The sequence below is a fragment of the Theropithecus gelada genome, chromosome 3, assembly GCF_003255815.1.
Source record: "Theropithecus gelada isolate Dixy chromosome 3, Tgel_1.0, whole genome shotgun sequence".
Classification (NCBI taxonomy): domain Eukaryota; kingdom Metazoa; phylum Chordata; class Mammalia; order Primates; family Cercopithecidae; genus Theropithecus; species Theropithecus gelada.
Window position 1 is genome coordinate 10,943,411 of NC_037670.1, and position 23,805 is coordinate 10,967,215.

At 51.6% G+C, this 23,805-nt stretch overlaps 1 protein-coding gene across 8 annotated transcripts in view; it reads right to left on the reverse strand.

Moving 5' to 3' along the window:
- The window catches only part of CUX1 (cut like homeobox 1), a 472,214-nt gene that overhangs the window by 13,763 nt on the left and 434,646 nt on the right, over window positions 1–23,805 (reverse strand). The window contains exon 24 of one of the 8 annotated variants that reach the window (XM_025381003.1): window positions 19,902–23,604. The exons of 5 other annotated variants lie outside the window; for them this stretch is intronic. In XM_025381003.1, coding sequence (XP_025236788.1) covers window positions 22,962–23,604 — 643 coding nt within the window. In that variant the 3' untranslated portion in view covers window positions 19,902–22,961. Of the gene's footprint in view, window positions 1–19,901; window positions 23,605–23,805 lie in introns of those variants that run through there. 2 more of the 8 variants (XM_025381004.1, XM_025381005.1) reach the window with 2 other exon arrangements.

Consider the following 23,805-nt stretch of genomic DNA (forward strand, 5'->3'; position numbering starts at 1 on the left):
GCGACATTCTGTGCAGGTGTGAGCATCCTGGCTGCAAACCCTCTATCCTAGGCTGCCCCGGTTTCCAGCTGGTGGCCCGCTATCCTGGAAACGTCCCACGTGTTAAGCTGGCCTGGAGGCCTGGCCATTGGCGCTGCTGCAGATGCTCTGGGCATTGGGTTAGCTCCTGAGGGGATCTCGGGGTGCACGGCTGAGTGGTTGGGGGAGGCCATCCCTGAAGAGGTGGCTTTGGGCAATAGGAGCACGGGCAGCAGAATTGGGGGATGGCTGCTCGTGAGGCAGAGAGAACAGGCTGGGTAAGACAGGGCAGCAGAGGCTGGCAGGCAGTGAGATTGGACGGAAGGCTCTGGGTAGAGGGGGTTGGATAAGGAACCGGAGGCTGCTGGGGACAGGATCTGGACACTGTCCCAGAGCCCAGCTGGATCCCAGCAGCAACCAGAGCTGTGCTTTGAAACTGTCACTCCACGCTGGGAGGACGCGAAGGCCAGGAGACTGACTGTGCGGGCTTCCCCGAGAGAGGGGCCTCAATTAGAGAAGGACAGGGCCTCACCGGCCATGGGAGGGCCCCCTGTCCCCCACCGGCTGCCTCGCCCTGCCTCCTCTGCTGGAGGCTGGAATGCGCAGGTGGGGACGTTGGGATCACATCCATCGTGGCCACTTGATGTCAAGTCCAGAACTGGGCTTGCATTCTGGCCCTGCCTTTTATGAATTTCACGACCTTCGGCAAGTTCTTCAACCTCTGGAGTGCAGAGCTCTGGGGCGAGGCCGCAGAAGGAGCTGGAGAGAGAGCTGTGGACCCCATCGCTGTGTAGAACCCAGGTGGGGAGGCCCAGGCCTGGCCCTGTGTGGGGGAATGGGTGGGCAGCTGCCTGGCTTGGCTCCAGTATGCACGAAGGTGCTTGTGAACAGCTAAGGGCATGCGTGTGGTGGGGGTTGGACCTGTGGACCTCAGGCTGGAGATGCAAGTTGAGGAGATCTAGGGCCCCAACAGTCAGAGCTTGGAAGAGTTTGAGGGGCTTGGAAGAAGACAGGAAGATAAGGGAAAGTTTGGAACTTCTTAGAGACTGGTTCGATGGTTGTGACTAAATGCTGTAATGAGTTAAGACTTTGGGGCTGGGTGCAATGGCTCATGCCTGTAATCCCAGCACTTTGGGAGGCTGAGGCGGGCAGATCACCTGAGGTCGGGAGTTTGAGACCAGCCTGGCCAACATGGTGACACCCCATCTCTACTAAAAATACAAAAAAAAAAAAAAAAAAAAAATTAGCCGGGCATGGTGGCGGGTGCCTGTAATCCCAGCTACTCGGGAGGCTGAGGCAGGAGAATCACTTGACCCCGGGAGGTGGAGATTACAGTGAACTGAGATGGTGCCACTGCACTCCAGCCTGGGCAACAAGAGCAAAACTCCATCTCAAAAAAAAAAAAAAAAAAAAAAGACTTTGGGGTACTGTTGGGAAGGCATGATTGTATTTTACAATGTGAGAAGGACATGAGATTTGGGCGAAGGGGGCAGGGGTGGAATGATAGAGTTTGGATATTCACCCCTGTCCACTTCTCATGTTGAAGTGTAATCAAGCCAGGTGCAGTGGCTCTTGCCTGTAATTCCAGCACTTTGGGAGGCTGAGGATGGAGGATCACTGGAGCCCAGGAATTCGAGACCAGTCTGGGTAACATGGAAAAACCCCGTCTCTACAAAATACAACCCACAAAAAAATTAACTGGGTGTGGTGCTGTAGCTGTAGTCCCAGCTACTAGGAGGCTGAGATAGGATCACCTGAGCCCAGGAGGCAGAGGTTGCAGTGAGCGTGATCACACCACTGCACTCTTGCTTGGGTGACAGAGTGAGACCCTGTCTCAAAAAAGAAAAAAAGTAATCCCCAGTGTTGGATGTGGGGCCTGGTGGGGGGTGTTTGGGGGATGGGGTGGGTCCCTCCTGGCGCAGTGCCGTCTCTGGGATAGGGATCTGGTTGTTTAAGGAGCGTGGCACCTCTCCTACCCCCATTCTCTGTCTCTTCCTCCTGGCCTCCCCATGTCTCACGCCTGCTCCCACTTTGCCTTCTGCCATGAGTAAAGGCTCCATCACCTTCCCAGAAGCCAAACTGACGTCAGTGCCACGCTTCTGGTACAGTCTGCAGAACCACGAGCCAACGAAACCTCTTTTCTTGATAAATTACCCAGCCTCAGGTATTTCTCTACCGCAATGCAAGAATGGCTAATACAGAAAATCAGGGGTGGTGGACAAGTCCTGAGAAAGTGCTGCCATGAGTGTGGCCAGAGCCTCAGGGGGTGACCCATGAAGGGGGTCCCGCAAAGACCCTGAGAAGAGGCGGCAGGAGGCAGGGGAGACACCAGGAGGATGCATGTGAAGGCACCAATATGAGGCAGGAGGGTCAATGAATACGGAGGGTCAGGGGGTCAGAAGCTACAGAGAGGATGAATAAGGCGAGGGCATCGTCGTCGGGGTGGTGGGGGTGTGCAGGGCTGCAAGGCACAGCCCGATGGGCAGAACTGGTGGAAGGGGGGTAACGTGGGCCCCAGAGGGGATCTTGAGAAGCATAGAGTGTGTGGAATGGACGATCGGCAACCCGGAAACCCAGGAGAGAGGGACATACTTTGTTTAGGGGAGAGAGGGATGACAGGTGATGGGTGGATAAGTGAGCATAAGACAGGGAAACGGGCTCAGAAAAGGAGTCTGTGGGGCAAGGGCCCAACACGGTCCCCTTCCCCTCAGGAAAGACTAGGACCTCATCCTTCTGAGAACCCGGAAAGACAGCCTAGAGAGGGCACCTCACAGAGAGGAGGAGGGAATCAAAGCGTCTTTAAGGTCAAGACGTCAGGAAGGCCGGCGCAGTGGCTCATGGCTGGAATCCAGCACTTTCGGAGGCAGAGGAGGGAGCGTCGCTGGAGCTCAGGTGTTTGAGACCAGCCTGGGCAACATGGCAAAACGTCATCTCTACAGAAAAATACAAAAATTAGACAGGCATTGTGGTGTGCACCTGTGGTCCCAGCTACTCAGGAGGCTAAGGCGGGAGGATTGCTTGAGTCCAGGAGTTCGAGGCTGCAGAGAGCTGATTGCACCACTGCACTCCAGGCTGGGCGATAGAGCAAGACCCTGGCCCCCTCTGCCCCATGCCCAAAAAAAGTCTAGGCATGATTTCTGATTGCAAAAGGATTGAACGCAGAGATTTATCATAGCAAGGCCAGTGGCGTTGTACCTACAGTTTTCCTGAAGTTGCGGGGGGCCCCTGTCTTTTTTTTTATTTTTTTTGAGACGGAGTTTCACTCTTGTCACCTAGGCTAGAGTGCAATGGTATGATTTCGGCTCACTGCAACCTCTGTCTCCCAGGTTCAAGTGATTCTCCTGCCTCAGCCTCTCAGGCATGCGCCACCATGCCTAGCTAATTTTTGTATTTTTAGTAGAGACAGGGTTTCGTCATGTTGGCCAGGCTGGTCTCGAACTCCTGACCTCAGGTGATCCACCCGCCTCGGCCTCCCAAAGTGCTGGGATTACAGGCATGAACCACCACGCCCGGCTGCCCCTGTCTTATTAAATCACTTGCAGGCCAGGTAGGAATGGTGGAGACGCTTGGTGCACATGGTATCCTCTGCTAGGAGGACACTGAGGGAGGCCAAGCTGCTGCCTCATCCACCCCTCCCTGCCTCTGCACCTGTAGATCCTGCAGGTAACCACAGGTGACCGCGGAGCCCCCCAGCCAGCTCCCCATGCCTGCAGGTGCTGGCCCCTCAACCCTACGCAATGGGGTCTCCAGCAATGCCACCCTCTCCTGCAGCACCAGCTCTTGCTTCTCTCTTCTACATGCATGCAAGCATGTTCTCCTAGCAGGCATGTACACATGCACACACGCCCCTTCCCTTGACCCCACTCCGGCAAAACTCCTTGAAGAAGCTGTCTCTTCTCAAGCATCTAATTCCACTCCTCCAATTCCTCAAGCCCTTCCCATCAGACTCTGCTGCCCCCCCACGCCGACTGTCCTTGCCAAGGTCCCTAATGACCTCCGCACATTGCCACGTCCTTGTTTTTTGACTCTCATCTGAGCTGCTGTGTTAGCAGCTAGTTTCCAGGTCACCGACCCTCCTGGGCCTCCTCCCCCGGCTGGATGCCCTGTCCCTATTTCCTTGACTGGTCCTTGCCCTCCCTGCTAAGCTTCTTGCTGCTGCTGCACGGGGACTGTCCGCAGATGCCTCACTCTGCCTTCTCATCCGCTCTGGCCATGCGGGATGCCATTGACAAGCTGATGGCTCCCCAGTGTGGGACTCCAGTCCACGCCTTTCCTTGGATTTATCTTCTACTTGTTCTTCTACTGGAATTTCAACCTTTATGGGTCTGCATTTCAGCCTGATCCCTTCCTCCCCAAGTCTGCACTCCCCAAGCCCGAGTGTGGACCCCTGTAGCCCAGCGCCAGGAGGTGACATCTGCAGGGCTAGGCAGAGACCTCCTTCCCGGCCTGACCCAGCTCTCTGCCACCCTTCAGTGGCTCAGAACAAACCCCGGGAGGTAGCCCCACTCCTCTCCATCACTCCTGATGCTGAATCTAAAGTTTTTCTCTCTCTCCTTTTTTTTTTTTTGAGATGGAGTCTCACTCTGTTGCCCACGCTAGAGCGCAGTGGCGTGATCTCAACTCACTGCAACCTCCACCTCTTGCGTTCAAGAGATTCTCCTGAATCCACCAAGCCCGGCTAATTTTTGTGTTTTTAGTAGAAATGGGGTTTCACCATGTTGGTCAGGCTGGTCTCGAACTCCTGGCTTGCAATGACCCACCTGCCTCGGCCTCCCAAAGTGTTGGGATTACAGGTGTGAGCCACTGCGCCTGCCTTAAGTCTCATTTTGGGCTCTGCCTTCAAAATATCTCCAGAATCTAGTCCCTTTTTACCACTGCTGCCACCTAGTCTGAGTCATGACCACCTCTCATTGCGATGATGGCATCAGCCTCCCATTGGCCTCCCTCTGCCACCTATGATCCGGGCACCAAGCAGCGGCCAGAGAGAGCCTTTTAAAAAGTTGGTCGGGTGCAATTGGCTCATGCCTGTAATCCCAGGACTTTGGGAGGCTGAGGCAGGAAGATTGCTTGAGTCCAGGAGTTTGAGACCAGCCTGGGCAACATAGCCAGACTGTCTCTATAAAAAATAAAAATATTAGCTGTGTGTGGTGGTGCATGCCTGTCCCTGCTACTTGGGAGGCTGAGGCAGGAGGATTGCTTGAGCCCAGGAACTCGAGGCTGCAGTGAGCAATGATCGTGCCAGTGCCCTCCAGCCTGGGCAACAGAGTGAGACCCTGTCTCTTAAAAAAAACAAAGTGACTAATCCCAGCACTTTGGGAGGCCGAGATGGGCGGATCATGAGGTCAGGAGATCGAGACCATCCTGGCTAACACGGTGAAACCCCATCTCTACTAAAAAAATACAAAAAACTAGCCGGGCGTGGTGGCGGGTGCCTGTAGTCCCAGCTACTCTGGAGGCTGAGGCAGGAGAATGGCGTAAACCCGGGAGGCGGAGCTTGCAGTGAGCTGAGATCCGGCCACTGCACTCCAGCCTGGGCGGCAGAGCGAGACTCCGCCTCAAAAAAAAAAAAAAAAAAAAAAAAAAAATAGTGACTAGGTCAGACGTGGTGGCTCATGCCTGTAATCCCAGCACTTTGGGAGGCCGAGGCAGGCGGATCACAAGGTCAGGAGATCGAGACCATCCTGGCTAACACGGTGAACCCCTGTCTCTACTAAAAATACAAAAAATTTAGCCGGGCGTGGTGGTGGGCGCCTGTAGTCCCAGCTACTTGGGAAGCTGAGGCAGGAGAATGGCATGAACCCAGGAGGCAGAGCTTGCAGTGAGCTGAGATTGCGCCACTGCACTCCAGCCTGGGCGACAGAGCAAGACTATGTCTCAAAAAAAAAAAAAAAAAAAAAATTGTGACCTTGTAAGCTGCAGTGGTTGCAAACAGCACCCTCCTCAGTAAAGTACATAGTCTGTTTCTTTCTTTTTCTTTCTTTTTAAAATTTGAGACAGATTTTTGCTCTTGTCGCCTAAGCTGGAGTACAGTGGTGTAATCTTGGCTCACTGCAAACTCTGCCTCCCGGGTTCAAGTGATTCTCCTGCCTTAGCCTCTTGAGTAGCTGAGATTACAGGCACCCACTACCATGCCTGGCTAACTTTTTTGTATTTTTAGTAGAGATGGGGTTTCGCCATGTTGGCCAGGCTGGTCTCGAACTCCTGACCTCAGGTGATCCACCCACCTTGGCCTCCCAAAGTGCTGGGATTACAGGCGTGAGCCCCCACGCCCGGCCACACAGTCTGTTTCTTATATGGGTTGCCCTAAGGAACCTTGGAGACATTTCTTTCCACTGGACATTTGTGTCTCTGACCTCGTGCTGTCTCTGTCTAGACACCAGGCAAGTATTCGGGGTGCCCTTGGAAAGCCCCAGGATGTGACAGCCAGGGTTCACGTTGGCCAGGTCATCATGTCTATCTGTACCAACAGCAGAACCATGAGCATGTGATTGAGGCCATACGTGGGGCCAAGTCCAAGTTCCCCGGCTGCCAGAAGATCTAGAGCACAACGCAGCGGGCCTTGATCAGGTTCAATGCGGATGAAGCTGATCCCACATGGTGGCTGAGAAGCGGCTCCCTCATCTGGCATGGCTGGGGGTCAAACGCAGCCCCAGTCGTGGCCTCCTGGGTGAGTGTTGGCCCCTGGGCTTCTGAGGGCTTCCCCTGTGCAGACCCCTCCTTACTCATGCCTACCAATAATAAATCCTACTTCCTGTTTCCCCACCAGAGCCAGGACCCTCTGTTCAAACCCTCCAATAGCCCCCAGTTGACTCAGAGTAAAAGCCAAAGACTCCGCAATGGCCAACAAGGCCCCCATGCTCCGCCTCTCCCTGGTCTCTCTGACCTCACCGCCTCCCACTCTTCCTCCTGGTCACGGTGCTGCGGCCATGCTGGTCTCCAGACACGTTTGCACCACGAGACCTTTGAACTGGCGGTTCCCACTGCCTAGAACCTCCTTCCCTCTCACATCTTCAGGGCTCATTCCCTCACCTCTGCCACGACTGTTTAGAAGTTAACTTCTGTCTGGGATCGGTGGCTCATGCCTGTAATCCCAGCACTTAGGGAGGCCCAGGTGGGAGGATTGCTGGAAGCCAGGAGTTTGAGACCAGCCTGGGCAACATAGCGAGACGTTGTCTCTACAAACAATACAAAAATTAGCCAAAAGCGGTGATGTGGGCCTGTAGTCCCAGATACTAGGGAGGCTGGGAGGATAATTTGAGCCCAGGAGTTGGAGGCTGCAGTGAGCTATGATTACGCCACTGCACTTCAGCCTGGGTGACAGAGTGAGACCCTGTCTCCAAAAAAAAAAAAAAAAAAAAAAAAAAAAAAAAAAAAAAAAAAGAAAAAGATAATAAATTAAACAAAGAAGGGAACTTCTTAGGGAGGCCTACCCTGACCACCCGATTTAAAACTTTAAACCTTTTCAGCTGGGTGCAGTGGCTCACACCTGTAATCCCAGCACTATGGGAGGCTGACGCGGGCGGATCACTTGAGGTCGGGAGTTCGAGACCAGAATGGACAGCATGATGAAACCACTGTCTCTACTAAAAATAACAAAAATTAGCTGGGTGTGGTGGTGTACACGTGTAATCCCAGCTACTTGGGAGGCTGAGGCAGGAGAATCGCCTGAACCTGGGAGGTGGAGGTTACAGTGAGCCGAGATTGCACCAGTGTACTCCAGCCTGGGCAACAGAGCAAGACTTCATCTTCAAATAAAAAAAAAAAAACTTTAACTCTCTTCACTTGCTCTTCCCATCCTCCTTATAACATTGATCACCTTCAAAGCAACTATCTCATTCACTTATTTATTACGTCTACTGTCTGTCCCTTCATAAGAAGGTGAGCTCCTGGTTTGCCCTGTAATAACCCCAGCGTGTAAGGCAGCTGCCCACAGTCAGCCTTGGGTATGTTCTAGCTCACGGGCGAGTGGATGCTACCCCGCGGCAAGCATCTGTTTCCTCAGTTGGAAACTTGCACCAGGATTCCTCGAGCTGCAGGGTCTCCCAGGCTGAGGCACAGCTGGCCCTCTTTGCGATCTGATGTAAGCATCTACCACGGCTCAGTCCCACCCCATCACAGCCAAACCCAGTGGCCACGTGTGTTAGAGAGACGAGAGACCCCAGGAGATGGGGCCTGGCCACGGGCAGCAAGACCCCGGGAGGGCCGGCCAGTCCTCTGCTGCTTCCACTGCCAGTAACTGCATAGGCCTCACTTGGATCCTTCCAGGCTCTGCCCTGGCACTGGAAGCTGGGCGAGTGGTTTCCAGGTCTTCTCACTGGGTTCTCTCAGCAACCCTGTGAGTCTGACCTCTTATTTATTTATGTATTTATTTGAGATGGAGTCTTGCTCTGTCTCCCAGGCTGGAGTGCAGTGGAGGTATCTCAGCTCACTGCAACCTCTGCCTGCCGGGTTCAAGCGATTCTCCTGCCTCAGCCTCCTGAGTAGCTACAGGTGCCCGCCACCGCGCCCGGCTAATTTTTTGTATTTTTTAGTAGAGATGGGGTTTCACCGTGTTAGCCAGGGTGGTCTCAATCTCCTGACCTTGTGATCCACCCGCCTCGGCCTCCCAAAGTGCTGGGATTACAGGCGTGAGCCACCTACCTCTGTTTTTTAACTGGAGACAGGGTCTCACTCTGTCACCCAGGCCGGAGTACAGTGATGCAATTATAGCTCACTGCAGCCTTGAGCTCCTGGGCTCAAGCCATCCTTCAGCCTCCCGAGTAGCTGGGACTACAGGCATGTGCCAGCACATCCGGCGAATTTTAAACATTTTTGTAGAGATGGGGTCTTGCTATGTGTCCCAGGGTGGGTCTTGAACTCCTGGCCTCAAGGGATCCTCCCGCCGTGGCCTCCCAAAGCCTTGGGATTACAGGCATGAGCCATCGTGCCCGACCGAGTTTGGCTTTTTCTATCCCCTTTACAGAGACAGAAACAGACGCACTAGGAAGTTAAACTCATTCATTCTTTCAGAGATTTCCTGAGCGTCGACTAAGACTTGCCCACGGTCATCAGCCAGTAAGTGACGCTGCTGGGATCCTGATACAGCCAGTGTCTCCTGACCACAGACACTGCCTCCCTGAACAATGGCAGGGTTGTCCTCAAATCCTGCTCCCCGGAGGCCACACCACTGCCCCAAACAGGCAGTTCTGCTATTACTTTTTTTTTTTTTTTTTTTTTTGAGACAGTCTTGCTCTGTCGCCCAGGCTGGAGTGCAGTGGCTGGATCTCAGCTCACTGCAAGCTCCACTGCCCAGGTTCACGCCATTCTCCTGCCTCAGCCTCCCGAGTAGCTGGGACTATAGGCGCCCGCCACCTCTCCCGGCTAGTTTTTTGTATTTTTTAGTAGAGACGGGGTTTCACTGTGTTAGCCAGGATGGTCTTGATCTCCTGAGCTCGTGATCTGCCCGTCTCGGCCTCCCAAAGTGCTGGGATTACAGGCTTGAGCCACCGCACCCGGCCAGTTCTGCTATTACTTATCCATACCCGATTCTGTTTGAAAAAAAGAGAAAGGGCTCTTCCTATTGGTATTATTTATTTTTTACTTTTTTGAGCTGAGTCTCGCTCTGTTGCCTAGGCTGGAGCGCAGTGGTGCAATCTTGGCTCACTACAACCTCCACCTCCAAGGTTCAAGTGATTCTCCTGCCTCAGCCTCCTGAGTAGCTGGGATTACATGTGTGCACCACCATGCCCGGCTAATTTTTGTATTTTTAGTAGAGATGGGGTTTCATCATGTTGGCCAGGCTGGTCTCAAACTCCTGACCTCAGGTGATCCGTCCATCTCAGCCTCCCAAAGTGCTGGGATTACAGGCGTGAGCCACCATACTCGACCAGAGCCCTTCCTTGTTGGTATTCGAAGAGTCTGAATTTCTTGGAAAAGGCAGGAACTTGGGCAATGCCTGCTCAAGGCTGGGGCCAGGCTGTGTCTCCCCTGTCTATGGAGACCAGTCACTCAACACTGTATGAGTCAGTTGCTGATCAATGGTCCACTGGCCGGGAGCCCTGGCAACATCACTGTAGCTCTGTGGAGCCCTCCCAGTTCCCTGGTTGGGTCCGTACATGCGGGCCCAGGCCTCTGCCACCTCACAGGAATCAGTGATGAACTGAAGTAGACACCAGCAAGCTGTGTGCCTCCAAAGCTGGCATGCTAGGACTGTGGAGAGGAGCAGCATATCCCCAGGCAGCCACTCGGAGGGGCTTTTAAACAGAAGCACACAGGACCATTGCAGACAATTCAAGCGCTCTAATCTATCTCATCATCACGTCGTGCCACCCTGTCTACGTACAATTGTGTTTCCTCAGAGCATCAAATAAGGAATGCAGCCGGGTACGGTGGCTCACGCCTGTAATCCCAGCACTTTGGGAGGCTGAGGCAGGCAGATCGCTTGAGGTCAGGAGTTCGAGATCAGCCTGGCCAACATGGTGAAACCCCATCTCTACTAAAAATACAAAAAAAAAAAAAAAAAAAAAAAAAAAGCCAGGGGTGGGGGGGGGGAAGGATTACGAGACCAGCCTGGCCAACATGGTAAAGGAGACTCGCCTGAACCCAGGAGGCGGAGGTTGCAGCGAGCCGAGATTGTACCATTGTACCCCAGCCTGGGTGACAGAGCCAGACTCCATCTTAAAAGCAAAACAAAACAAAACAAAAAACAAACAAGGGGCCGGGCACGGTGGCTCACGCCTGTAATCCCAGCACTTTGGGAGGCCAAGGTGGGCAGATCACTTGAGGTCAGGAGTTCGAGACCAGCCTGGCCAACATGGTAAAACCCCATCTCTACTGAAAATACTAAAAATTAGCTGGGCATTGTGGCACGCACCTCTAATCCCAATTACCGGGGAGGCTGAGGCAGGAGAATTGCTTGAACTCAGGAGACAGAGGTTGCAGCCAGCCTAGATCGTGCCACTAAACTCTAGCCTAGGCAACAGAGAGAGACTCTGTCTCAAAAACAAAAGCAAGGAACAAGGTTCTGTTCAGATCCATTTAACTGCGGGGACAGGAGAAAGGTCAAGGCTGAACCATTTGCCTGGAATGGGGGCATCAGCCAATTGCAGTCAGAGCATGAAATCTCACTCTCTTTTTCTGCCTCTGCAGCTAGCCCTGCAAAACCAGGTGCAATTGCAGTTTTGCTTAATTAAATCTCACTTTAGAAGCACGTGGGGAGGCCGGGCGCAGTGGCTTACTCCTATAATCCCAGTACTTGGGAGAACCAGGTGGGTGGATCTCCTGAACTCAGACCAGCCTGGGCAACATGGTGAAACCCCGTCTCTACAAAAAATTAGCCAGGCGTGGTGGCGCACACCTATGGTCCCAGCTAGTTGGGAGGCTGAGGTGGGAGGGTTGCTTAAGCCTGGGAGGAGGAGGTGGCAACAGACTGAGACCCTGTCTCAACTTTCCGAGGAAAAAGACTTTGAGCAAACTTTTTTTTTTTTTTTTTTTTAAGATTCAGGGTCTTGCTCTGTTGCCCAGGCTGGAGAGCAGTGGTGCCATTATAGATCACTGCAGCCTTGAACTCCTGGGCAGAAGTGATCCTCCCACCTCAGCCTCCAGAGTGGCTGGGACTACAGGCACATGCCACCATGCCCAGTTAATTTTTTATTTTTTGTAGAGATGGGGTCTCACTATGTTGCCCAGGCTGGTCTCAAACTCCTGCACTCAAGCAATCCTCCTGCCTTGACCTGCTCCCAAAGTGCTGGGCTTATAGGAGTTACCGGAATGAGCCACTGTGCCCAGCTTCCTTCCTTCCTTCCCTCCTTCCTTCCTTCCTTCCTTCCTTTCCTTCCTCTCTCCCTCCCTTTTTTTTTTTTTAACATTTCTTATTTTAATTTAGTTAACAGATCATTAAATACATGGGGGCATGCCTAAACTAGCAAACACAAAAATTAACCACGTCAGACTTCAGTGTGTCAAATACCAAACTGGCAGAGTTCTTAGGGTTTTTTTTTTTTTTTTGAGACGGAATTTCACTCTATAGCCCAGGCTGGAGTGCAGTGGCGCAATCTCAACTCACTGTAACCTCTGCCTCCCAGGTTCAAGCAATTCTCCTGCCTCAGCCTCCCAGGTAGCTGGGATTACAGGCGCCCACCACCATGCCTGGTTAATTTTTTTTTTTTTTTTTTTTTTTTTTTTTTTTTTTTTTTTTTTTTTTTGAGACGGAGTCTCGCTGTGTCTCCCAGGCTGGAGTGCAGTGGCGTGATCTCGGCTCACTGCAAGCTCCGCCTCCCGGGTTCACGCCATTCTCCCGCCTCAGCCTCCCAAGTAGCTGAGACTACAGGCGCCCGCCACCACGCCCGGCTAGTTTTTTGTATTTTTAGTAGAGACGGGGTTTCTCCATGTTGGCCAGGATAGTCTCGATCTCCTGACCTCGTGATCCACCCGCCTCGGCCTCCCAAAGTGCTGGGATTACAGGCTTGAGCCACCGCGCCCGGCCTGCCTGGTTAATTTTTGTATTTTTAGTAGAGACAGGGTTTCACCATGTTGGCCAGGCTGGTCTTGAACTCCTGACCTCAAGTGATCCGCCCGCCTCAGCCTCCCAAAGTGCTGGGGTTACAGGTGTTAGCCACCGCGCTGGGCCAGCTCTTAGGGTTTTATGCAGGTCTCTCCTATCTGAGGGGGCTGGCATTTGGGGTAACTCTGACACCCTTGGCCCTGAGTGACAGCGTGAGACGCGGGGCTGCCGACTGCACCTGGCACTGGGGGTCGTTTCCATCCCATACTCTGGGTTCTCCCACTGGAGGAAGGATTGAATCCAGTGTAATTCGGAGAGAGGTTTATGCTTCTGTATCACATGTGGGCATTCCACAATCTGAAATCTCCGAAGTAATACGCGACCAAGTCATCCGCCACTTCCACTAGACACACAGACTGGCAGACGGCTCTGTTCCAACCCGGTAGGTCTCAAGACGAGCAACAGCCTCTGAGTCACAACTGCGCGGAGAAGCCTAGCAGCCACCTCGGCAGAGCCATTCCCCCACGTCCAGCCTGAGCGCCATCTGGAAAGAGACCCTGCTCAGCCGCCCCAGCATTCCAGAGACCCGCAAGCCACTGTCCCAATCCCCTCTTCCGGCCCACTCGCAAGCATTAACTGGCGCTCTTCACTTGTCTTTCTGTTACATCAGGAGTCAGGGGCACAGTGAGAGCCCCACACAGAAGGTTGAGGTCACGCCACTGACCAGCTGCGGGCCACCAGGCAGAGCAGCCTGGCCGTAGTCCTGGTCACCCAAGTGCCATCGATTGGGGCTGCCACCACCAACCCGGTGCCACACCAGCATTGGCCACCATTCCTGGTTCCCCACAGCAAGCCTATATGACAGGCAATGGTGTCTCCATTTTACAGACAAGGAAGCGGATGCCAGGGAGGGTAAGGGCTGGGTTCAAGGCTAGGCAAACAGTGCTGGTGACAACAGCAAGTAGGAACGCAGGCCCCGGCGGAGCCCTTCCTGTGAGCTGGATGCAGACTGAAAGAGCGGTGCCCGAAATCCCCATGCCTCCTAGAGCCACGCGGTTTTCTGTGTGCCCGGAAGCCACACGCCCGAGGACGTGCGGACAGGTGCAAGGAGGACAACCTCGGGAACGGCGATTCTCGAGGTGCCATTTGGACCCTGAATGACAGTGTTTGCTGCTCGTCCTCAGGCCAGAACACTTTAAATAAAAACAACCCAGACATTCTTGTGTTTGTATAAAAGATATTTACTTCAATTATCACACCTAGGGTGCTAGTGAATAATAATACATGGTGTGAGTCTCATACAGTGATATTGCTTCTCCGTATTATATAGGGACCGTTGTACAGTGCTGAGAACAAACATCGTATGGCTAACCAAAGACAGAGGGACAACACCAAGGGGCCGACGGGTGCCTCCCCCACCCCCACGCCAGCCAGGTCAACTTTGACTCTTAATGTAGAAAAACAAATAGCAAGAAATAAAATGTTATCAGAGAGATGTCACACAGCAACACACCAGAGGCATCTCAAAGCGATTTGTACAAAAAAAAAAAAAAAAAAAGACTTTTTTTTTTTTTCTTTTTTCTTTTTTGGTCAATTGGGTCTTTGTGAGGATTGGAGAAAAAAAAATCTGTGATTGTGAGGATTAACAAACAAGCTCTAGAAAGATCTAAGACTTGGTGCGTTACAGAAAATATAAAATACTGCTAAAATGTAAGACGTGACAAAACACTGGAGCGGGGGTGGGTTGGGGGTTGCTGAGCTTATAAAGAGTTTTCCGGAAGATTCCGCCACCCTGCGAGTGCGTCTTGTGCTGTTAGTAGTCTGGACAGGAGCGTGGTGCTACCCGCTCTCAAGGCAAGCAGCAAACAGTTATTATTGCACAAACGCAAAGAACTAGGTCTCTTATTCAATGGAAAGGGATGTGGGGAAAACCACCTTCTTTTTTCCCCCACTTTTATTTTATAACAAGCTGTTCTCCAATGCTTTAAGAATTTTGGGTGAATTCTCACATCTCCAGAATGCACGGGATTTTTTTTTTTTTTTCCAAGAGGTCTCAGATGGGGGACGTGAGATGCCCGTTTTCTCAAGGGAAGAGGCAGAAGATGGTTTGAGAGAGAGAAATGCATAGACTGATGAGAGAAAAATGAAAAAAAAAAAGTATTTTGGGGAGATGGGGACCATTGTTTCGGTGGAGGGTTTCTTTCAAAGAGAGAACAAAATCAGGACCCCCGGCGATCTTGGAGAAGGGGAGGTGATGGTATGGAAAGAGATACTGTTCCCAGCCTACCTTGGGGTGGGCAGGACCCTTGCCTTGGCCTGGGGTAAGATTCCTTCTGCTGGGCCCATGGGATCGAGGCAGGGCATCTCACCTTCATACCCGATTGGCAAGCAACTGGTGTCCTGCTGGCTGAGCTTGGGGCCACAGCAAGCAATCTCCACACCCAACCTTCCTCCACATTGAACCACCTATAGAAAAGGGGCCCTCTGCCTATGCTCTCCTAGGTGAGCCCTCAAGCCACAGCCTGGTACTACAAAACACTGTTGCTTTGAAAGATGGTTTTGACCAACTTTGTACGCAAGAAAAACAGTAACAACAAAAAACCAACCAAAACATATCAACCCGTGCGGGCCTTGCAAGAAATCACCCTCTCGCTTGGAAGTAAAGTCTTGGCCAGGCCACCGCGCCCTCTCTGACCGGGGTTCGCCGAAACTTCATGAACCCAGAAGTCTTACCAGAGGCTCTAGGAGGCTTTGGGGAACTGAACTTGGCTTTGCTAAGATTCCTCTGAAGCTCCTCAAGCGAGCGTTCTTCAACTCAGCACTCCCTCACTCGTTGGTAGATGATTTTTTTTGTTCATATACTCTCTCGTTTAAAAAGTTAGACACATAGAGACCACCAGTTTTTGAGTGGCTACTCTGGAGACAGGTGTTTGATTTTGCTGGGGAAACCCATCTGCCCCCCAGTTAATCCCCCAGACGCCTTGGTTCTCTGGGGGAATGGGGGAGGAGAGGAAGGCAGAGGATAGTAACCACTAGAGTGACAGCAAAAAGCATTTATGACAACAAAACACAAAATAACAATACACTCCTGATAAGTACTTAAATGATTAACCTAATAATAAATAGAAGAGGATAGAAATAATTTTTTTTTTTTTTTCTCAAGGAAACATCCTTTTATAATCACCCTCACGCACGCCGGCAGGTCAGTAGCAGTCAGTCCATTTCAACAAGACAAGGTTAAGTGCTGGAAGGGATGGCTGTGGCCTCAGACACTGGGGAAGGCTCTCAGCTTCTGAATCACCGACACTCCCCATCCTGCCTCGTCAGGCCAGCGGCTCCGGCCAGAGCCCGCGGGCCCTGCACGCCCAGCTCAGTGGTCACCAAGAGGCAGGCTGGGAGACTGGAGGGAATGGGGGAGGCCTGTTTTCCCTTCGGTTCATGAACAAACGGAACTACAGTGAACAAACTCATTCATAACCTGAATCGTCCTGGTCTAAAGCTTACTTTGAGTTCATTTGGTGTGCAATACGTTATTTTTTAAAAATGAAGAAAAATGATTTCAATTGCACAGAGCTTTTACACATAGTCATCTATTTAAGTGCTTTTTGTTTAAAGCAAACTACAAAAAAAAAAAAATAAAAAAGAAGCAAAAGGGGGGAAAAAGGAATTATAAAACAAAAGCAGCTCCGTGCCACTTCAATGTGTCTTGCTGAATGGTGTCTCGTTTCACCAGCAGAAGTCCCAATGCTTCCGTACACACTGTGCTTCTGATTAATTTCCATAGGGATGTAGCCGTGACATTGGGATATAAGGCACCTTTTCTTTCTGATTACAGAAAGTTTGATACATAGCATATAGCATATTTTGTGGAAGAAATTAAAGCCTAAACACTACAGAAATTACAGTAACGCAGACTAATGCTTTCTTAACATTACTGGGTAAACTAAAGGGATTCATGAAAAGCAACTCAAGGGCATCTTAAGAGTTTAAGAACAGGGGGATGGGGGAAGTGCACATTTATGCATAGCCGAATGTCTTTCTCTCGCCAGCCTTTTTTTTTTTTTTTTTTTTTTTTTTTTTTTTTTTCCGGGATTTTTCGCCTACAATGCCCAACTTTTAAAGTTAGCATTTTGGAGGAGACTAGGCGCTTTGGAAATGTCTTGTTAAAGCTAAATGTCACTTCATCCAAAAATGAAAACTCGACATGATGCCACGGACGGCATGGACACGGTTATCTTTGGAGGAGAGGTGGTGGTGGGAGAGGCCTGGGCAGGAGGGGGAAGTGTTTGGCAGACAGGCAAAAATTGCATTTCCTTCTACTCCCCTGACCAGGGTGGTGAGGAGCACAGGCCGCCGAGGCCTCTGGAATTGGGAAGACTGGGCTGGGGGGCCGGGAGCAGGGCTGGAGCTCCTTTTACGTTCTGCCCCCTACGCCCCCTCCTCTTCTGTCCTGATTAAGCCCAAGGGTTGTGGACTTAACTTTCAGCCCATCTCTAAGGGTTTCACAGACTGGATCTTTCTAAACTTTACTGGGTACCTGCTTCCCCTTTTCCCTGGTAGTTTTCATCTACAGAAAGTCAAAACCTGATGGAAATAGACATAAGATCATCAAATTGGACCATTCTCTTAGCGTTCGAGTGTGCTGGCCAGACTGACATTTAGTACATGCTGAGATCCAACCATGTCACACTGGCCCCAGGTCACCACCTTGCCACTCAGGCCATAAGCCCTGCCCTTGTGGTCACAAAGGCTTCCCTAATGTCATCGATGCCCAGGTGAAACCACAGAAGCACTGAGGGATTTCTAAATGTGAGCTTTGGCTGGTCAATGCCCAATCATAGGATGCTGTCCCCACACTTGGGTTCTTACTTGCAAACTCTCTCCAGCAGGGGAACACTGTGACCCCCACAGTGGACAGACCCACCTCCAACCAGCAGCCCCAGGAGCTGGTTTTCTTCGGTGCTGGATGGGAACTGGCATATTCTTTTGGGATAAGAGGGTGATGCAAGTGTGGACGGGGCGTGTAGACTGGAGGAAGCCATCTATCCTTTTCTGTCTTTGAGAAGTTTGATGTTTGCAAAGGAGCGTTCGCAGTGACGCTGAAACCATGCCAGAGACAACAGACACCCAAGAGCTACAGCGTTCCCCAAAGCCAGCTGGGAATCTTGGGAAGTGTCCTCATGTGGCCACTCTGGGGCAGCCCGGGGCAAGGATAATGGCCATCATGGATCTTAACAGCTGAACAGGACTGGACAGAAAGGATAGGCAAAGACCCTTGGAGGCCCGAGACCACGCCCTGCCTGCAAAAGAAACAGCTGCTGGAGCTTTGAGAACAGGTGGAAGTCAAGAGAAAAATCCATGTGCCTTGCAGAGCACAGCTGTCTGTCCGTGTTGTGCTCACAAAAGGAGAGACACACAACGCCAGCCCACCAGGCAGAGGGATGCTCGTGTCTGCTGCGCCGGCAGCTTTCCCGCCCCCTCTAGCCCACGTGCCTCATAGTTCTGCGGGCTGTGGTTCTGGGTGACATCAGATGGAGAACACAGGTTAGTGAGGTAGAAGGGACAATGAGGAGTGTGAAGAAGAGGGAGGACATCCGGGGAGGGACAGGGCCCCCCGACCGGCAGCACTGGAGCCAAACCTCCAGCCTAAAGTACCACAGCGAACAGCCCAGCACGCCCACCGCACATGCCCCGTATCGCTACATCTCCCCCTGTACAGCTGGCTTGTCGGCCTTGGGATGAGTAAGGTCTATGGACTTTTGTTTTCACTGGTCTGCCAAGATGCGCCTGTCATAGTGCATTTAAGGCAAAGGCTGTCGCCCCTCAGTTCAAAATCTCTCTGCTTTTCTTTGTGTGACTCCCAGAAGGACATGCGTCTATTCCCCAGACTCTGCTATTTTTCAGTAAGATTTGCTTTGCTAAAATCAGAGGAATGAAAAACATTGCATAGAATGTCAACAGAGTTCATTGATCTACCTTGTATCAAAGGACATGCGTGCAGGAGGAACAAAGTCATCCAGTCCAACCTTAGTCGGGAAGGCACCTGCCCGTGAGGGAGCTCACCTGGGGACTCCTGTTCTCCTCTCTTTTTAGGGCCTGGCTGTGGCACGATCTTAAAGTAGTCAGCCGAGGCCCACAGCGATCTCTTTACAACCTGTGTAAACTGGTCGTGAGCTGCACGCCTGATGCTGGCCCTGGCCAAGGAGGGAGATGGGGTATGAGAGCTGGCCACCTGGGCTTGGGCGGTGGCCAGAAAGGAATATTTAACCCAGAGCTCTGCTGCACTCTGGGCCCGGACTGCCAACCAGCAGACCTGAACGTCCACATCAGACAGAATGGTTTTTCAATGGGAAGAAAACAAAGATGGCGACAGAAAGGAAACTGAGCCGGGAGGTATTTGTACTTTGGAGGTACAAGGGATCTACCCCAGGGAGGCCGTCGACTGGTATCTTTTGCCTCAATTACTTGCACAAAGTAGCAGGGTTTGATGGTGAGTCCCTGTGAACCACGATCCTGGCATTTCTCAGAGCGTTCCCCCACGCACGCATCCCTGGGCTGTCTGCCCCGATCCTGTCCCAGGAGATGCTTAGAAGCTGCCTCATGCCAAGATGACTCCTAAGATCGTCTGGAAGAATCCAGTTGAGCTAAGCTCCATGGCTCTGATAACCCTTTCTAAAGAGAGGTCTGGTGAGCAGAAACCACAGATGTCTTCACTGATACACAAGTTCAAGAGGAGGTTACCTGGGAGCTCGGGGACTGGGGAGGAGAACAGAAGACTCCTCTGGGATGGAAATGAGTTGGGCACAGGTCTAGGGCAGAACCCATACACCTGCCATCTCGGCTATCACAAGGGAGCTTGGGCAGGAACCCCGGGTCAAGAGGCTAAATGCAAACACTGATTTTATGCCGAGCCTCTGCTTAGCCAGCTAAGTTAATGGCAAAAGCCTTAAGTTATGAACACTGCCTCCAATTAACAAAAAGAAGCCATTTAAAATGGCATAATGGAGCTTGTAATTAAGTGTTAGTGTTTTATATGGAACCGTTTCCCCCAGGGGAGAGGTACAAATCAGCTTCTTAAACTCATAGGGCGTGAAGAGGAAGGGGGTCGGCTGCCTGCAGGGGCCACTGCTTGGAACATCAGCGTGCTGAAGGGGAGCCACGCCGAGGGGACACTGTTCAAGGCACTTGAATACTGCTTAGCAAGATGAGAGATTAACCCTTAGACTCCAACTGAGGGGCCCAACCAGGAGGGGGTGCTCCCCCCGGCCACGGATTGCTGTATTATTTTAGTGGCAGCTCTTAGAAGTATTACAGACAGTGCTAGCTTAACATCAAAGATCGTAAGGTTGGGATCTCCATTTTTAAAAAAAATAAATAAGAGAGGAAAAAGAATACACAGAACTGCAAGCAAAATTTAACCAACTGATTGTATCCGGTACCCAGATGTAGGTCTGGCAAAAAAGACAGAATAGGAACCAACAGTAACCTAGTTAAAAATGTAAAAAATAAAAACCAAAAAGAGAAAACACCACATATGACTAAATTGCTTGGGAGGGCCAAAATGACTGCGTTTTAGACTGTTACTGTTTGGCCACTAGAATGGACAAATCTGTGTTTGTCCATTTCCTCAGATTTAACACCTTTGTAAATAACAGTCATGCCTTAAAACTAAACCCTAGCCTACTATTTCATGTTAACTTCTTGCTTTTCATTCTTATGAAAATTAGATGATATTTAGAGATTCATCACACATGATAACAAAAGTCCCTTGAGGGTTTTGTGGAGAGGACACCACAGTCGTCAGGGCTCTGCCACTCACTGTCCTAAGGGTCACTGATGTGAACTCACTCTTCTCAATGCACCTGAATCGAGCCAGATGTTGACCCGTGTCCCCTTAAGCTCCTCTGATTTTGAATTCTCTTCTCCCTGAACCAGATTTCAAGTTCAGAAATGATACCCCCATCAAAAGACAAACAAACGGCCTGCCTCCCAGCCCCCTAGAGCCTTCTGAAAACTTCTTATTCATGAAAAGGCATTGTCTTTAGTGTAGTGACTCTCAAAATTTGTGAAAACGTGAACTAAGTGCTGCAGTTGCAGGTTAAAAGACTGTAAATGAAATAATCTCTAAAACATCATGCAAGAAACGTGGTTTCACATCTTACAGTCAAAGTCCTACAAGTTAATTAACAAGCACACGGAGGTGGAACAGCCAGAGCATACCTTTAAAATTATAACTCCCTCCCACCCCCCAAATAAAAAAAAAAGTAATATTAATTAAACTTAAGAAATAATGAATGCACCATTAAAATGTCATCCAAAGATGTTGACCTAAGACAAAGGTTTCAATGATACACAATACGGTCAAAAAGTTTTCAATCAGTAATATACAGTATGACAACTACATCTTGTAAATTATACCCAATACTGCCGGCAGTCTATCCCTCTAAAGAATATTTGCCCCTTTCATCCCTTCCTAACAATCAGATAATAAAATACAGCACCTATAAATAAGCAAAAAAAAATATATATATATACCGAAATCATCTATTGTTAGTTTAAAGATATGGCAATAAAGGAGTCTAAATTAGCAAACTTGTAGAAGCCGTAACTGATAAAACAGCTTATTGAAAAAGGTGGCAGTAATGCACTCTACGTGTGCACAGGTACTTAAGAAAATACACAGACGTATAAAATTGCACACACGCACACGCACGCACACTCTCACCCGCCTCTATTCTCACGCATATACACATAGACAAGGGAGGAATCAGAGACAAGTTAGACTTTCAGTTTGTACTTAGACTGCCCTAAAACTGTGCATAAAAGAACTTTCTAAGAGGCGAAATGAACGAAGGGCAAATGGTAGGTTTGGAAGTTGAAGAGCATCCACGTTTTGGTGTGAGTTTGGGCCATTTCTACAGGGATGGGAGTGGGGAGCCCAGAATGCCACGTTCTCTCTCCTGCAGAGAAGGAAGTTTCCCACGAGTTCAACAGGGTCATCAGTGCTTGTGGTGGGAAGAAAAAGGGAAAGAGAGAGAGAGTGCGTGTGCAAGCCCTGCCCAGGCCTGGGGAGTGTCTTCCCCTGGGAGGGCTCAGTTCATCAGGTGCCCAGGAGAGTGGTGTGAGGTGAGGTGCCTTCTGTGCCAGAGAGAGATCCGTAGACTGCTATCTACTTGGGGACGGGCCTATCTGGCCCCGGAACTGCCTGCTGTGCTCGCCCGGACTACTCTCTCCTTTCTTTCAATGCTTGCACACGTGCAGACGCACAGACAGACTGAGACACCATAAATTAAACAAAATTGACAGGTACATGCTACAGTTCTTCTAACTTGTCTCCTAAACCTCCAAGATATGAGGTCTGATCAGCGTGCTCTGCGGTTAGAGGTTAAAAAGCAGATTATAAAATACCTAGATTCGGATCTTTTCTTTTTTTTCTTTTTTTTTTTTTTTTTTCTGTCCTGATTTGGCCTAGAATGGAGTGTATTAAACAAACCCTGGTCTGCAAAACCCAGGGTCAGTTAAAGCTATACATCGATGTGCACTACATGTCAGGATTCTATTCACGTACAAGAAAACACTATGTCAGCTACCACAAAATCAGAGTTTCCTGATGTGACGTTTTCTTTTTGTTAAAAAATATGTGGAGTAAATGTGTTTTATTTTAATTCAAAGTTTCAAACGAGAAGATTCTTTTCTTGAAAATATTTAGGAATCCAAACTAGTGTGTTTAGAGTCGTTTTGACTGTGCAATCTCTTAGTGGCAACTGAACAGCTACAAAAACTTTCTTTTTTAATTTTTCTGAAAAATCCCCCCCCTTTTTTTTTCCTGGTTTAAGAAGATAATAGTGTATTATCGCTCTGAAGCCATTAGATGGCAGATAAAAAGCCCCCTTTTAATATGTGGGTTTGATTTTTTTTCTTTTAAAGCCCACACGGAACAGGAGGACACAAGGCAAAGCTGTAAGAGTTATTCCAGAACCTGTGGAAATCACTTAGGGCAATAAAAAAAACACTTCAGGGTACAAAAAAGCTCGACCACACATTTCCGTTTTCTTCCTTGAAAACTCGACATAGATTGGGCTTAATGCTCCTTTGTTTTCTATATGCACCTTGGCCTATGGCGATTTTGCCCTGTGGCCCGCAGGGCGGTAAGTGCGCGAAGTGGTCCAGGCCGCGGACTGGGTCTGGGCCGCAGGGTTGGTGGAGGCCGCAGGGTCGGCCCGGGACCTCAGGGTCGGTGTGGGCCGCAGAGTGGGTCTGGGCCACAGGCTTGGATCTGGGCCTCGGGTCGGTGCAGGCCCCGGACCGTGGAGTGGGTCTGGGCTGCGGGCTCAGGTCCGGCCTGGGGTCGGTGCAGGCCGCGGGCCAAGCCCAGGCCACGGTGTCTGCAGCTCCTGCCCCGTCCAACCCCGTCCAGGCCCTTGCAGCCCAGCCTGGCTGCCCGCCCCGGGGCCGCGGCCCCTCAGAACTCCCATTCGATAGGTTCCTCCCGGCTGGCGGCCTTCTCCAGGCGGTGGATGATGCTGTTCAAGTTCGCGGCCTTCTTCTTGCGCAGGGGGTTGTCGCGCGAGTCCCGGGCGCCCGCGGCCTCCGGGAGGCCGAAGAGGCTCTGCAGCGAGCTGGGCCTGCGGGGGGCGCTGCTGCTGCTGCTGCTGCTGCTGCTGGGCGGCGGCGCGGAGCTCCGGGCTGCGGGGCCCTCCCCTGGCGCGGCGGCGGCTGAGGTAGCGGCGTCCTCGGGGGCCGCGGGCGCGGCGGTGGCGGTGGCGGTGGCGGTGGCGGGGCTGGACAGGGGCCCCGGGCCTTCCGCGGGGCCTCCCTCATGGTCGTCGTCGCGGGCGTCGTCCGGGCCCGGGGTCCCCGAGGGCGGCGGCTCCGTCTGCTCCGCCGGCCGCGGCGCCTCCTCCCGCTCGGCCTCTCCCTGAGACTTGGGCTCCTCGGTGTCGGCGCTGCCTGGGCCCTCGGTGGCCTCCACGCCGTCGCAGCTGTCGCCCTCTGAGCTGGGCGCCGCCCGGCCGCTGCGGGCCGACGGTGAGTCGCTGGCGCCCGCCTGGCCTTGGCTCCCGGCCTGAATTTCCTCAATGAACAGTTCTCTGCGAATCCGAGACCTACAAGACAACAAGAGGCGCGGACGTGAGGGGAGTGCTGCTGGGGACAGGGCCCCTGGTGCCACCCTGGCCAGACCTCTCTCTCTGGGGCTCCTGCTCCATCCAGCCTGGAGGCCCCCCCGTGCCCCTCCAGCGACCCTCGGGCCATGGGGCACCCCCTCTCCAGAGTCACCGCCTACCCCTCAGGGCCTGGCCAGGAGC